Source organism: Haliaeetus albicilla, chromosome 16 (genome assembly GCF_947461875.1).
Source record: "Haliaeetus albicilla chromosome 16, bHalAlb1.1, whole genome shotgun sequence".
NCBI lineage: Eukaryota > Metazoa > Chordata > Aves > Accipitriformes > Accipitridae > Haliaeetus > Haliaeetus albicilla.
Window position 1 is genome coordinate 22,022,617 of NC_091498.1, and position 16,725 is coordinate 22,039,341.

At 38.8% G+C, this 16,725-nt stretch overlaps 1 protein-coding gene across 1 annotated transcript in view; it reads right to left on the reverse strand.

Annotated features, from left to right (window-relative positions):
* The window catches only part of DKK3 (dickkopf WNT signaling pathway inhibitor 3), a 29,623-nt gene that overhangs the window by 4,156 nt on the left and 8,742 nt on the right, over positions 1 to 16,725 (reverse strand). Inside the window, 2 exon segments of the mRNA XM_069803904.1 lie at positions 1,136 to 1,280; positions 3,272 to 3,370. Of these exon segments, the coding sequence (XP_069660005.1) occupies positions 1,136 to 1,280; positions 3,272 to 3,370 (244 nt within the window).

Genomic DNA, 16,725 nt, shown 5'->3' on the forward strand with positions numbered 1-16,725 from the left:
GCTCTTTCTGTCTCATTTCGGAATCTGAGTACAAATAAATCTCTGACAGAGCTTGGTAAAACCTGTCAATGCTTTAAGCAGAAACCTGATGAAGAGGAAAATAAAACTGCTCTAACCAAAACTTGCTGAAACCAAACTTCGGTAACATCAAAGGTCCACTGTGTAATGCTCAAAACCTGTAAATGGTTTAGGCATGCTTAAAATTGACAGGGAAAAGCTGAGTAGACCCACTTGCCTTTAAATGTTGTTTGAGCTTTCTCCTTTGTTTTCCTGAAATGCCCTAGTAGCCTGATCCACCAGCAGGCTGGCAGCAAAACAGGCAGCCCAACTATCAGTGAAGGTACAAGGTCACTTCTTGCTTATAGCAAGAGCCAGAAAAAAGCTGTCTAGAGGAGTATCTACCTGGTGTAGAGAGATGGTTGGAATTGTATCCTGTTGCTACACAATTAAGGTGAACTATGATAAAAGCAGGGAGGAACTAGTGGGTAGAAAACAGTAGAAAAAAGCTGGGCCCTCACCAGGCAGGATTTAGGACTGATTTCAGGTCTGATACCTTCTCCTCCTCTCCTCCCTTCTGTAAATCAAGTTTCACATTCCCACGTGGACTGACAACATAAATCTGGCACATCATTTCTTTATGGATCTTGGCTGTTGGGTCAGTATTGCATAGCATAGTGCCCTGGAGGGCTCAAAAAAACCCTCCAAGTATGAAATGTATCTGCAGTCTGATTCTGATGGTCTGCTTGCTGATATGAAGGAAAAGCCACTTTCAGTAATCTCATTAATTTATTTTGTACATTTTTAATTCTCTTATTTTTGCTCTATTGGGTGAAAATTTGTCAGAGCTCTGCCACTTTTATATGTCTGAGACTCCTTTAGAAACAGTTTATTTTTATGCTTCTCATGCTGGTCTCATCTCTAGCTTTTCTTGTACCATTGTGCAGCCCACCAGAATGTTTCTCACTCCTAATTCTGTTGAAGTTTTATAATGAAGTTAATACAGTGCACTCCACAGGCCAAGGGAGAATGACCTATTGATACTGTAGAGATTTAACCACTTCACCTGGGCAAAAGAGCTCAAGATTAACACTCCTGTATTATAAAATGAACAGGATAAAAAGCAAAACCTCTGTACCTTTCTGAAAAGCACAGCACATTCCAGGGTTGCAGTCATGTTGGTTCTCACAAATGGTGCCGTTCTCTCCTTTTGAAGTGGATTTCCTGCACTCGCCCCAAACGCAAAGCTGGTCTCCACAGCATTCAACATCCCGTGAGCAATGCTTGCAAATGGAAAAAGCACATGACAAAACTGTCACCCTAGCACTAATCACATATATCAACAGATGGCTAAACACAGAATTAGACCTTGGTCCTGAAGACAACTGCATAGATGTGCTTTAAATATATGCATGTCATATTCCCACTTTTTTAACAGAACTGCTTAGGTTCTCAACTTCAAGCATACATAGAACTATTTGCCAGGCGGGAACCTCCACAGCAGAGTAACAGCACTCCTTCTATACTATTATACTTTCAATCTTACAAAACCTGAATTCTTATTTTAGCATTTACATCAAAACTGATCAGCAGCCAGACATCCTACAGTGTAATATGGTTTTCAAGGAAGCCTTTTGCAATCAAGGAAAAAAAGAATTAATAAATGAAACATTATCAATAGAAAATGTTACTGATTTTTTCCCATTGTTAAATGCATTCAGGAATTTACAAATTGTTCAGAAGGATTGCTTTCAAAGAGCAAAGCAAAAAAATCTTACTAAAATTCAATTTTTAGCTGTATTAAGAACCAGACCTCATTTGTAACCAAGAATCTTTGAAAAAAAATCTGAAAAAAAATTCTCTGCAAATCAGAAATGCAACCCTCTAGCTAAAGATAGCTTTGTATGACAATTGACCCAGTGTTTCAACTATACATGCCTAAAAAATCAACCTAATAAAAGGGGTGTGTCACTTTGTTTCTTTTTTTAGGTAGTTTGATTAGCATCTTAAAGATGCCTTGGAGGTCAGCATTCTAACAGCTTTCTTCTGCCTGTGTAAAGCCCTGTCTAGGCAGCCATACAAAATCAGAATTTCTTTTCCATTGGATCCCACAGGAAGTGCTTAACACAGGGCAAGAAGTAGGACTATGGTAGCACTATTAAGACCTGCTAATTAAAAAGAAAAATTTTTTTTAATTGTGAGGGTTCTATGTCAGGGAATTGATCCCACCATCTTCAGTCTGAGCTCACTTTACAACAGGAATGTAGCTAGGACCTAATTTTTACTTTATTTATCCTACAAATGTTATACTGAGGACTCCAAAGGGGAGGGGTAGGTATTAGGTCATCACAATCTTGATTTTTAATTATTCCATGTTAACATGAAAAATTATCAGTTTAACATTTTCTAAAATATGAAGAATAAGCTTTCTTAATGACAGTTGAGCATACATTCAGGACTTGAGTTTAAGCAAGCATTCAGTCCACTGAAGTCAATAGAGCTCCCTGAAGTTATCAAAGTATTTAAAATTTCAGGAACAGCCTGGTGCTTTTAGAGGATAATAATCCTATTGATTACATGACTTTACAGCAAGGTTTGCTTGCTTGTAGACTTAACTGTCTGGCATTTTTCAACAGACTGCTCTTAAACTGGATTTTCACCACAGAAAAAGCCTGAACTTCTCAGGCACCTGTCACCTACAGAAGATAATCTAACCATAACTACTACCAAGAACATTTATCCTTTACCTCAAAAGACAGGAATTTACTGCTTCCTGAGGTTCACAGATTTAAATAATGTAAATTATCCATGTAAGAGGATCATTTACAGTAACAGTTGCATTACAGCATTGTACAAGTTGTCAATGAAGGGAAGAGCACAGGCTGCTGCAATTCTCTGTGTGAATCAAGAGCTGGAAATGACCAACTGTCAGCTGAGCCTTAGGAGCTGGCACGATATTTCCTCTTTGCCCATTCCACTGCCAACCTACAATGTGTTAGTTTACACTGTCCTTAGGCCACCCAGCAAGTCAAGCCTGAGTCAGGAGGAGTGGAGTGCACGTTTTAAAGCATATGAGAACAGAAACCTTAAAACCTAGTTAACAGGCAGAAAAAAAAAACCAACTCAAAACACTCTATGCATCCATTTTTTTAATCTCATGCAGAAAGCTTTGCATCTTCTTTTCTATCAATTTTGACTTGCTGACATTAGCAACAATAACTTCTTTATGGAGTTTCTAAAGACCACATAAAATCACATCTCATTCAGGACTTACTGTATGCTGGGTTTTACAGAGCTGACATTTGTATTTGTATTCAAAGGTGGAGAACTGGCAATATTTCCCTGTTTCACAGTCTTCGTCAATGATACACTCCTAAAGAAAAGGATAAAAGTGTAATTTGCCACGGTGTGACAGAAATCCATACCTCTTCTTGAAATACCAGAAGGTCTTGATTATATTTCTTATTTGGGAACCAAGAAAAAAAGCTTGCTTCGGTTCTTCATACAACCACAGTTCTGTAATAGAACAATGCTATCTCCCTGGCATACCTAAATATTGTAGCCTCAAAGTGTTTGGTTGTATAAATATTAATACCAGCAATCTCAAGAAAATAAATTATCTTGTTCTGCAGGCTTTTTGGGTTTGGTTGGGTTGGTTGGGGGTTTTTTGGGGGGGGACGGACACTGAAGGCATTTGTATTAAATCTATTCTACTTATATTAGAGTACAGTTATGATTCATTACTTGTTGGCTGTTTTTTCAGATGCGGGGCAAGACCGAAGGAAAGAGGCTACACTACAGCAGCTGCAGCAGCCGAGAGTATCTTTATGCTCTGTCAGAGACCATTCTGCAACAACTTTCTTGATCCCAGGCCAGGAGAGTTTATGCTGTCCTCCCTCCTCTTCCCCAGCAACATTAGTGCTGACCTCAGGAACTCTGCAGCATGGTTAGCTTCCCTAAACCAGCAAGGACAGCCCTAAGGGAGAAGGGAAATGTGTTTCCTTTTCCTTTTAACTGCTCCTCTGCTCCCCTTTGCAAGGGGCAGACAAATTCTTCTCAGGCAATCTTTGCAGTGCCTGAGCATTTTTGTCAGCAACCCCTGCCCTATGCTGAAAAATGCAGTGCTTTTTTTCACAGGACTGGTAATGTTAAATGTTCCTGGGACTTTAGGGTAACAGCAGCACTACCTTACAGCCAGTACTTCTAGGAAGCAGTAGATATCATACACTACTTGATTTCCTTTTCTTAGTTGATGGCATGTCTCTCATGCACCTATCACCATAGCCCATCACCTGCAAGCTCACAGCTGCAAATGTCTAAATACCTACACATGTAAATTTTAAATCCCTACTTTAATTTAATTTGAATATTGCAAGATATGCAGGAGCAGATTCTCAGCTGACATCATTCCTCTGGCATCTCCTTGCTATCGATGGGAGTTAATTTACATTTAGTAACGTTCCAACCTGTCGAAGAACATGATTTCCACATCATATGCTTTCGAAATGCACGTAACAAACCCGTTTCCTTCCCTGTTGTTTGCTGCACATGAGTATTCAGCAGCCAGGTTTGAACATTAATTTAAGATTGACAAGTAGCAAAGAACCGCGTACATCCTATGGAAAAAAAAGCCCCACAGTTCCCTAATGCATCAGCCTTTGCTACCCGGCTAAGATGCTAGAGTAGTCCTCAAGCTAGCAACGTGCTTGAGCACGTTTAGCTTTTCAAACCTGGAATAATTTAATGGCATTAACAAAAATGTCCATGTGAGAGGGACACCTGAGTTCCCATCTGAATCACAAATTCAGACTAAAGTTTCTTCACCCAGAGGTCCCACAAGCACTCTGATAGAGATGGCTCACCTTTCATTCATGCTGCAAAGGATGAATGTACAAACAAGTCAGAAATTCTTCCTAGAACACAGCTCTGCAGGTATGGCAGAGAGGATAATACAGAGAGTAAGTGTAGATGTTTGTGTACCCCTGATTTATCTGGTTCACAGGCAGGGGGTGTTTTCCCAGCTAATGGTTACCTCTTAAAAATCATGTGATTAACCCTGTTCTCTGAAATGTGTTTTCTCCATGCTGGAAACAATCTAGCCAACAGAAGAATAAATCATAGCACTGTCCTGAGTCGCTTGTACTCCATCATTGGCTGCTCTTTGGCAGATATTATCTCATTTGCTGGAGCAGATCAGCTGTCATCTGTGCAACCTTTATTGAAAGTTTCCACTAAGCTTTTAATTTTCTATTTCTATTTTTTTAGATCATTTTTCCCCAGACTGCTGACGTCTTCCACACCATCCCAGTTGTTTTTTGTGTTTCAGATGGGCTGAAAAGTAGCTCCGCAAGAAGTTTAAGTGAAGCTCTTAATTACTATAATCACTGAAACAGGAAAAGATTACACTGTGAAACAGCTATACTGTCTTCAGATCTTCTCTAGATTAAACCTTATGGAAGCTTCTTGCCCTGTGTGAGACAAGGCTGCTCTGTGTGAAGAGCAATTCCTCATCCAAGTTACCCATTTTGGCCACCTGAGATGTTTTCAAACACTTTAATTACACAGAACTTAGAACAGAAGCCAAACACAGTCTAGGGCCCAATTCTTTTCATGTCAATGACATGATGTTCAGGTTATATGTTCATAATTAAGAAGCAGTCATTTCAGCTATTTTAAGACATTAGTATCACCAGGTGTAGGTGGCTATAAATTATCATAATATTTTTGCAGCTTGATTATTCCAGCACACTGTGTGTTCTGCTTGTTTGCTTTTGTGTTGCTACATAATCAGGTGGGTCAAAATCCAAATGTTACATAGTATGCTTGAGGTTTTGTGGTTCCAAGTTAGCCACTTCTCTTCAGCACCCATGCTCTTTCTGGCCAATTTTCTGTCTGTAGCTTTGTCAGCTTCTTTTATGAATCCCTCTGTATAAACCATACTCAGAATAAACCATACTGTTTCATTCCTGTTCCATCCACTTTCAGGCAAACAGCCAGGTCTCAATGTAGTCAGTTTTTCCAGTCGTCCCTCTCCACAAAGGAGAAATCTTGCCATGATCGTTTTTAAGCTCATGGAATAACTCCCTCTCTAGCTCTAAAACCACCTAACACCAAAGTTGCAATTGTCCAGTCACTGCTTTCTCCTGCACTAGTGAGTCCCCCATCAAAAAACTTCTTTTTCCTGTCTTACTGAATTGTGTCCCACCAGTTCAGACTTCCAGTTTTATGAGGGTTTTCAGCTGGGGAAAAAAAATCCCTTCACAGTTTTCTTTCCTGGCATAGAAAAAGCTTGCTTTCATATGCTCTCTGTGAAATTTTGTGCCACACTCCAATTTCCTTCACCCAGGTATTATAATCCATAGTCAATGCAGAACTCAGTAATGCTTACGCATGCAGATGTGTAACCGTTTATCTTTTTTCCTCTCTTTTTTTTTTTAATTTATTTGATCAGGTTATAGACCTTTTCTAATCGGACTACCTTGAGACACAACAGTTGCTGGACAAGGAGCAAATGTAAACATCTTCATCAGCTGCAATAGATTCTGAACAATCCATTTTTTTCTGGAATTCTGCAAACTAAGTTATTTCTCATAATATTTTGTCTTTGCAGGAGCAACTGTGTAAACTGAGGAGAGGGGGTACTGGCTTCTGACATGCAGCAGAGCATACAAGTTGAGCAGATAGCTTAAAGACAGAATTAGCTACACTTATAATGGTGTACATCTCTCTGAAATCCATTACGTTGTTATACCAGTTAATTTAATGTAGCAGCAAAGCAATATGCTGTTTGAGAAGTGCTAAAGAATAATGCAGAGTGAAAGCAGGTTTGCCTATTTATTAATGGGTATACTAGGACCCATAAACAACAGAAGCCAGGATGGAGAAAAGCATGCTATGTACCTGTAAGAACATACTCAGCATCCTGTGGGCTCTTATTATAATATTGTACTCTGCAGTGAATAGCCTGCAACACCTGAAAGCAATTTGGGGGTTAGGATCTGTTCCAAAACCAATAGGGGGGAAAAAAAAAACCCCCAAAAGCCAACAAAACACTGAAACTCATAGAAAAGGTTCCCTGTATTATAATACTGCTAAAACAACTGCTGCTGAAAGAAACTTCAATTTTCTTGTCTTTGGCAGATTATGGCAAGCTATTGTTTGCTTTCCTAAAGAATAGTTAGTCTCCACACTTGAGAAGAAAAAAGTGACTGATGTTAGTGATTGTGAAGTATGGTAGGACCATAACTACCAGAAAACTGAAACAGATGCCTGAGTGTGAGATGGTACAGGAGTGTACAGGTCCGAACTGGTATAACAAGTTTTGACAAGAGTACTTTCCTTTGGGCTGAATGTTTACATATACATGGAATGGCACAGGAGAAAAAAGTTTTCTTTCAATGTGATAAGACAAAATCTTCACACTCCAGCCAATAGCATGCCTTTGACCTAGAAGGTGCTATGGGCTATTTTGGCAGACTGTACTTGACCGGTGGAGTGTAGCCAACTGTGGTGTGGACCACATTATCCTCTGCCCATATAACACACTATGGATAAAAAGAGAGAAGCAAAGAATTTCTCAGTTCAAGTTATGAAAGCAGAACTACAAGGCCAGAGTTAATCTACTTTCACATAGAAACCCACTTTCGTTTACAGTGTTCATCTGGTTTCTGTACCTCACTATGGTAATATTTTTAATACTCTGTTTTGCTGGTGATACGGTATGTACTGAAATCACGTTCATTTTGCTTTGTTTTTTTTCCCCTTAATTCCTTATTAACACCCTAAGTGTAGACTAGAAAATATGCTCAAGTCTATTCTGATACTGTCTGACTTTCAAAATGGAATCATTGATTTTAAATTCAAAATGGACATTTGATTTGTCTATTCCCTCTCCTCACTCACACTCACCCTACCTCCCACATTCTCAAAAAGTCCTTCTTCAAAGATAACTTTAAAAAAAACTCTGTCACTATTCATATCTTCAGCCAATATTTGTCAGGGACAGGCAAATGACTGTCTGGAATGAGCTCCCCTTCTGGGCTCTTTATGCTTCAGTTTAGAACCCAAGAAAGCAGAGGAGGGTGCTGTTGATGACTTTATATACAACTTTTCAATGGTGATTAATACATCTATTAAAGCCAGACACTGAACACTAAGGTGGGATGGGGTATATGGAACAAAAAATGCCCTTGTGGGTAAGGGGCAGCTGTAGTGGAGAAACTCAGTACCAGTTCATCTGCCAAGGTCATTGTCAGCTCTGACATGAGAACAGTAAGTGGGATTCAAATAGGAGAACCACTTTTCCCCTCCTTGTGTAAGCTATATGGCCCAGTTTGCTGGCTTATTCTGATCCAGTGGCAGTTTGTGACTACAAACTGCCTAACAGCTAAGGGAGAGGCAGGCTTTTTTTTTTTTTTTTGCCTTGGCACTGTCCATACAGCTGTAAGCCAGAACAGCTGTTGCAAAGTGTTCATTCCTAACCCTCTATGGACTTCAAGTTCACAAGCCATAAAGTACAGAAGCAAAATTCATTGATTTCAGAGAGTTGAGGCAGTTTTGCCAGCAGGTACACAACATAGGAAGCAATGCTACAAAAGCAGTTGGTGCAACAATTAGAAAATGACTTTTAGTAACAACCTTGGAAATCCACGGGGGCACCTCTCGCAGTCTACTGGGACAACTATGCTTCAAAAGCTTCTCTGAACAAAAAGCCCTTTTACATGTTTCTTAAACACTCCTGATATAAAGAAATTTCCTTTTCAAAAACCTGTAACTCAAGTAAAACACAATGTTAACCTCCATAAATGGTAGCCTTCCCAAACACTTCCAACTGTATCTGTGAGACAATGATAACTTCAGCCATACATAGCTGAAGTGCTCTAGCAAAACCACTTGTTGATGTTGAAACTGACATTTCTTAGCAATTAGCACTTCTAAGAGTTAATATTTACCTCTGTGTTTACATATCCCCTTCTGGGTTTTAATTTCTAGAAGTCATTTCACATAGGGCTGGTCTCCATTACTGCAGCAGATGGCAAAAACTGCTGAGTAGTAAGGAAAAAAAAAGCATAAAAACTGGTTTATATCCTACATGTACTACATCTATTAGAAAAATGGTAGAATTACATAGAATGGAATATTGTTTTATGGAAACTACTACCACAGTTTGAATTGCAGTAGTGTTCCAGCTCCTAATCTCTTAGTTGTCTAGACAGGGCACACACTGCATTTGTCTTTAATGAGATATGAATTAATTTGCCTTGAAATACCAAAAAACCTCTGTAATACTTTCCAGCAGAGTGAACCTCTTACCACTGTCCTGCCAAATACATAGCACTCATAAAAATAAGGACTACTGTTAAAAAAAGACATACTAAAAAGAGCAGACATGTGAGTTGCAAACTATGGTATTAGTCACATCCCAGTGCTATGTGGGAAAGTCAGCTATTTGTGTGACTGTTCAACAGAAATGTGACTTCTGAGCTCAAAACTAATAAATAATACAAGTGATTCCCTCCGTTTTGTCTCGAACTTCTCCATAGAACTAATCTCACCTGTTTCCTTTTCCCCTGTCAAGAAAACAGAAACATCTTAATTGGAAAAACTTCATTTCTGGCTCTCCACATGATGGAATATGAATGAATGCAAAATATGTTTACATGACATAACTGAACATGACCCAAAGGCACTTGAACTTGGCTATAGCTACCAAATGCGGCATAGCTATGTTAGCCTTAACATGCTGTCAAAAAGCCTAGGGAATTATTTGAGGTGGGTTGTAGTCACCCAATAAACTGCCTGCCACCAAAGCTAGTGTAAGAAGTCCACCCCTTTCTACACCATCTGCTTATTCTCACCACGAATACAGCGATGCTGTCACTGATCAGACTCTTATGCAGTTAATGTTCCAGGTCAAAAAAGAAATAAATGAAATGTCATATTATCCACAGCTTCAAGGAACTGAGACTTCAGTGAAAGAAGAAACTACATATGAAAGCAAAAAATAAAAGATTCCTGACAAATGCCTCAGGATAATGAGAAAAATGACGTCTAGATGCTCTATCAGATCATGTTCTATTCCTCTGTACGTCATGCAATAATTTCATGGTAGGTCACTCTGCAGAAGTAGTCACTTTATTTTCTTCCCTCACCCTCTCTTTTTCTCAGTAAACAATGTAATAATCTGATCCTGGCAAGATTACAGCCTCTGCAAATGCTCCTGAGTAGGAAACACAGTGCAAAGTACTTATTTCAATTTATTTTGCAGTGGTATCAGAGGAGGCACACTAGAACTGTTCAAATTTGGTAGAAAACCCCCACAAATTATAATCTGACAGGTAATTAATTTAGTCTGGAAATTAAGAGTAATCCAACTAAGAAAGGAGCAAAGGTCTGTGTATATGTATATATACATACATACATATATATGTATACAGCCATAGACATATACATAGGGCTACATATTGCAGTGACTGTCTGCAATAGCAGAAGTCTCATCTCATCCCACCACACACATTTGCCCTAGAGCAGGCAGGACAGGTTATAACATGAAATTTCTTTTCTCCTGTTTCTCAGGTGTACTGTAGGCAGAGCAGGATGGTAGAAATTCTGACAATAAAATCTTCCTTTAGGCCTTCTGGAAACTTGGTGCCATGCTATACACTCAGTCCGTTGTTTTTTAAATACACAGAGACTCTATGATCTTCTATATCCATAATTAGACAGAGAAGGAATATTCTGAAGTTAGACAATCTGAGACCCAAAACCAGTAGCCATGCGCTCCATGTTTAATTGTTCCATGTTAAGAAAAGCTTTTTCACATACTATGAGATTATCAAATGAGGTCAAAATACCAATGCATGTTTATAAACAAAGTTTTCCTAATGATTTTGCAATTAATTGTCTTACTAGAGAAATGCATCTACCTGTGGATCTATTAATTGGAGAATAACAATTCTTCAACCTTTGATAATCAGAAGATGTGTCTAAAAGATCTTTGTTTTTATTCTAAATGTCTTGAGATACAGTAACAGTTATGGAAACACTGTAAAAGTGCGCTACAAAGCTCTAAAGTGCCATTATTTCTAAGTAGTCAGTAATCATATAAAGATACAGCTTTCATGTAATGGTGTGCCCAGGGCTGAATTTTAATGCAGGCGCCTCTTCTGTCTACAATTGGCAGCTACAAAAGTTTCCATGATTCACTACCAAACTATGTAAATTTTGAAAATTTATAAAAGCAAAACAACACAGAGTAGCTGTACACAACAAGGATGTGAAACAGCTGTGCAGAAGTTGTAAACAAGATTTCTGTACTTAATAGCTGCTTGCTGATCTTAATCACTAAATTAAGAGTAGCACACTGAGAGTAAGAGGCCAACCTGTGCCCAGTCCCTCACACAACTTATTTCAAACCCTGAATCTTACGTGCTTTGTTCTTATATGGCATACTTTTTTGGTAGTTTACAGTTTCAACAAACTTATTTGCTGTGTTTAAGGTGTCAGCCAAAGATCATAATACTAGAACAGAAATACATGGGTAAGAATTAATCTACAATGGATTTTGCCTATAGCAGAGTTGACAGTGTGGGAGACTGCTGTTACTGAAGAGGAAAGGTAATAATTTATTTTCAATGAGCTGTAGATGGAAGAAAAAGGGTTTTAAATTACAGCAATAGAGACTTTAGAGTGAGCATCGAGAAGCATTGGAATAAATTGTCTCCAGCACTTGAGGATTTGGAGAACACATGGGACAAATGTCTGCCTAAGGATGCAGTAGGCATCTGGGTGGTAGATGTTGACTTTTTGAGGCTTCTTCCAGACCTCCTCTTTGGGGCATTTGTTGGAATTACAGTAGAGACTTTTTTTTTCCCTTAATTTAATTCTCTGTCTGAAATCATGTGTCTAGAGGATATCAACAACATGAGATGATGACTATTCATGAATATTCATTCCATTTCCTAAACAAACTCCAGTGAAGAAGAAATGAAAAAGGGTCTTCAGCATACTCTTTACGTCCTTCCAAAAAGGACATAAGAATGTGAATGTATTAGATTTTTACCATGTATGAAGTCCAAGACAAACACCTACTAGGGAACCAAAACTTTCCCTTGCTGGTGGCTATGAAATATCTTGGACACAGAAAGACCACTAAGGTTGCCCTTTGCCTGACACCATGATGTCAGCCTCTCTACATGCCGTAAGATGCTTCTTCCCTGCCCTGGGATGAGCGGACTTTCTAAGAGAACAAGTTTGAGGGATTCCTCATGTGATATAAATTCACAGAACAGGCTCTGAGTCACTTCCAGACAGAATAACAAGTAAACAAACCCGAAACTTTGACCCCACCCTGTATATCTTTTTACCAATTATGCTATATTATGATATATTAGTAATTGGAAGGGAGAAGTGGACTTGTTATTAATGTAAGAATTGGGACAGGTAGAAAAGTTGGAGGGGGGGGTCTCTCTATAAGCTGCAGTGGTGAACAACCACAATTTGACAGCTAATGCATTCAGCTGGTGTGATATTCCTCAGCGCTAACTATCAAAGTGACTCAGTCCCTCAAAAGGCCAGGCAGACACTCACTCCGCAGAAGGTGCCAAAATGCTGGTTTTGAATCAGATGGGAGGAAGGACAAAGTGAGATTTACTCAGCTGACATCAAAATGCATTTCTCAAGGGAGTAAATTTGAAGCCACCATTCTACAGTGCTTTTTTTTCTCACAGTTGCCAAATCCTTGATGAAACAGAACTAAACAGAAACAGACTTCAATTCACTACTTTCCTTCAGTTTCCCTTAGTAGATTGTAGTACAAAATGCCATCAAGCTGGACTAGTAGCATCTCACACATCTTCCTGACCATAAACAACTGCACAGAAGGCCAAGCAATCACAGCTCACATTCGTTCTGTCTCCTCCTACTCACTGGTGTAAAACCAGCGTCATTCTACTGATTTTGATGAATCAACCCCTCCTATGGTCCAGGAAAAGGTCAGAGAAGACTTAGGCTCATCGTATATGGAACTACGTGTTACTGGGCCAACCTCCCAGCCACAGCGAATTACTACCACTCTGCCACCTTATATATGACAATACAGATGTAAACCAGCTGCAGATCTAATCCATTCATCTGTATCCTTTGTATCTCAATCATTCTAAGACTATAACAGATGTAAATAAAAAATAAAAAGTCAAAACATTTATGCTTTATATCCAGTATCGTAGCCTGTATTTCCTAAAGCCTTTGCTACTGTTGTTACTCTACCATCTAAAGCTTACTGCTTAATTACATAACATGGCTTCAGCTAAAACCTCAAATAAGCATCTGCTGGAGCCAATGGATTAAACCATGTAATCAAAACCAGTGGAAAAAAATTCTCGTTTGCCTTAAAGCTTTTCCTCTCACGTGATTAATTTTGCTACACGGGTCTGACCAGAGGAAAGAAATATTGCTGATGAATGTTGTTGCTGTCTAAAGACAGTCCATACTATGATCTCTTAACAGACATCAGTAGATCACAGAATTGTCACCAGTCCACATAAAAGGTTCACTCTCCTGACTGTATCTGTTACCTTACAGAGAAGATAAAAAAAAATTAATTTCTCTTAGCATAAATAGGTAGATCTAGTAGAGGCAGAAAGTAAAAGCATTCACGATGATATGTTTTTATATCTCCCTACAACTTGGACATGATCTGTAAAAGACATTTGGACAGCCTTGGTTCCCTAAACTCAGCATGTTATGTGTGAGAAGACTGAACTAAAACCAGGGGAAAGGTAAACAACCACTTTTTGATTTACACTACTCCCTTACCACGGCTTGCTTGCAGAAGAGTTGTACCAACCAATATGCAAACAAGGAAGAAGCAGATAACTGAACATGATGCATACCTCCCCACAAATGAAAACTTTCAGACAAGCCAGAATTCACTTCCACAAGTAACAAGAATGCTGTAAGCTTTAGAAGTGGTGCATGGCGCTCAGATAGACACTGATGAAGCAGCGGGTGGGCACTCACTCTCTAAGAGAAAGTCTGTTTTGTAGCCTTCTGGAGATAAACTTACTGGTTTACTGTTGTGTTTTTACTAACCATCACCTAGAACACTGAATCAATTCTAGGCACCATAACACAGTTACAGTAATAGCTTGGTTTTGGTGAGGAGAAATTTATTCCAAGAAAATCTTTCTCTCTTCAATATTTAGCTACTCAAAGGGTAACAGTCCAGATGGATAAAAATGGTGAGGCAATTCTTCAGCCAACTGGATTTTGCATAAAAATATTCTTTTTCTTTGGAGTTTAACTGGAATTGAAATACCACATGAGGATCTGGCAAATTTTAAAACAATTCTAAACACAGGCATAGACCTGAATTACTAATGAAGAATGTTACTTTCAGAATATCTATTAGTATTACACAGTTTTGTTTGCCTAACTTGACATAAAAAAACTTACACTAAGCTAGACCAATAGGAAATATGAAAGAAATCCTAGTCACTCTTTTAAATTTTTTTTCATTACTAGCAAAGTAAATCTACTCATGTTATCTGAATTACTTCAGACTCCCACTGATACAAAGGAGAGCAGGATTTGATACCTTTAATTAGGAGTAACCCCTTTGCCGTTGCATCAGTTATTTGCCTGTAATTCCAAGCCACTATTTAAGCCCCCAAAAATGCAATCATGATCTGTGTTCTCTGACCTTTGGTTGTTGTGTTTTCAGCTGAAACACCTGCCTGGTTTGCCTTACCTCTCGGCAAAAGGCACATGGCTTCTCTTCACTCTGATAAGGTCTAGCAGCTGTTTACACCTGCTTGTTTGTTCAGGGTCACCAAGCATGATATCTGAGTCCATGGAAACTGCAGTCTCACTTTTCTCCACATCATGGCCATTGCAGCATTATAGTATTACAAAACCATCTTATGTTTGTACACACTATCCATTCCTGATTCTCTATGTGGATCCTTAACTTTCTACACAGCATTCTCTCTGAGAAAACAAACCAACTCAGAATGGACTAAGTTCAATAAATAAAGATGCAGTCACTGAGCTAGCTGTATGACATACACCTCAGCTGGCAATTACAGAGATTTCCCACCTTCTTCCTTGGACAAGTTTCTTCATGCAGGCTCAGAGGTGACACGTGTTTTTCAAACTCCTTATGACAGGTCTTTCTATTCATTGAGACTAACATTCAGATTTTTTTTGGTATAGTCCAGCAAACATCAGATGACCAGTAAAAATGTTGGTTTTAGAGATACACTGTGACTGACAATAAGGCCATCCTATCATCCATGAGCTAAATTAAATCTCTTAATAGCTTTTGCATCACTAAGAAGCATTTGCTGCTTATGGAGTTACATATGAATACTCGGAGGTGGGCGCACGCTCCATCACACCTTTTGTACAGGAAGGTTATGTCCCTTGCTCTACAACAAGATTCATAACTTAAAAGTATTCCAGATTAACAAGAGCAATTCAAAATACTAATTGCACAATTCTTCTCATCTTTGGCTACATTCTCTTTCCCTTTGCACCCTTCTTCACATTCTTTTCTACTCTAATAAACACAAGCTACTAGTCCTCATGAGCTATTTGCACCTTCCCCTTAGCTTCATATTCTACGCTGCCAAGACTGAAACTGAAAAGAAAAGGGAAAAAAAGGGGTTTCAGTAAAATGTTCAGAATGTCAGAACCCTGCCTGGCTGAAGAGCTCTAGCTCTCTAAAATAAGCTGGGGGATGGATTTGCTTGTTTCGAAACAAGACATGGGTATTCAAGCCTCTCAGGATCACTATCAGAATACTCTTTCACTAACTGGGCTCAAAAAGCTCAACATCTAGCTTCAGTTCGCATGGCTACTTCATAGCTTTTCCAGCAGAGTAAGTCTAGAGTACGAGCAGATTGCTAGCATCAGACAGGTTAGCCAACTTACTTAAAACATCAGAAGGGCAAAACACACATCACACTGCCTTGGAGACGTTGTTCAAGAGACTGAAAGAACTGAGGGTAGATTTGCTAGTGAAAAGCAATAGTTCTTTATGCACAGAAAGATAAAAAAATGCTTATTAGTTTTCCTGCGGGAATTTAGGTGGATTGGGACTGGATGGGAACCTAGCCTACAAGAGGTGTTTTGTTCTAAAATGAAAGCTATGACTTGCAAACACTTGAGATGTACTACTTAAAAAGTATCAACTGAATGTGACAAAAGAGAGTGCAATAGCATGCAGGTATTCTGCTTACAAAAGGCTATCGAAACTATGATTCACTTTTTTAACTGATTGCCATTGTAAGCTATTCATGCATTTATATTCTTTTTCAGAAAGCTTTAGCCTATATTATAACTGTAATAATCTATTCAAGTTACTGTGTACTGTATACTGTGTAGTATATGAACAACAGTGACGCGGTTCATTCAGATCTCTTAATTCTCTCCTGGAGCATTAGCTAGGAAGTACAGTTTGCCTTATCTACTCCTACACTAAGAACTACCTAAAGGGTGGGGTGTTTTGAAAAGAACTGTACTAGTCAAGACATGATTTATGTAACAACTTATGTCAACAGAGCAGGCTGGACAGTTAACGGCAAAGCAAACTAAGAATGGTAATAAATTAAATTATTAAGTATACAAAAACTACCAGATTTAGATGTTATGGGGGTTTTTTTGCTAGACAGAGACCAGGATTTCAACCCAGGAATGCACTTAGTGTGTCTATTGGTAGTTTAATGT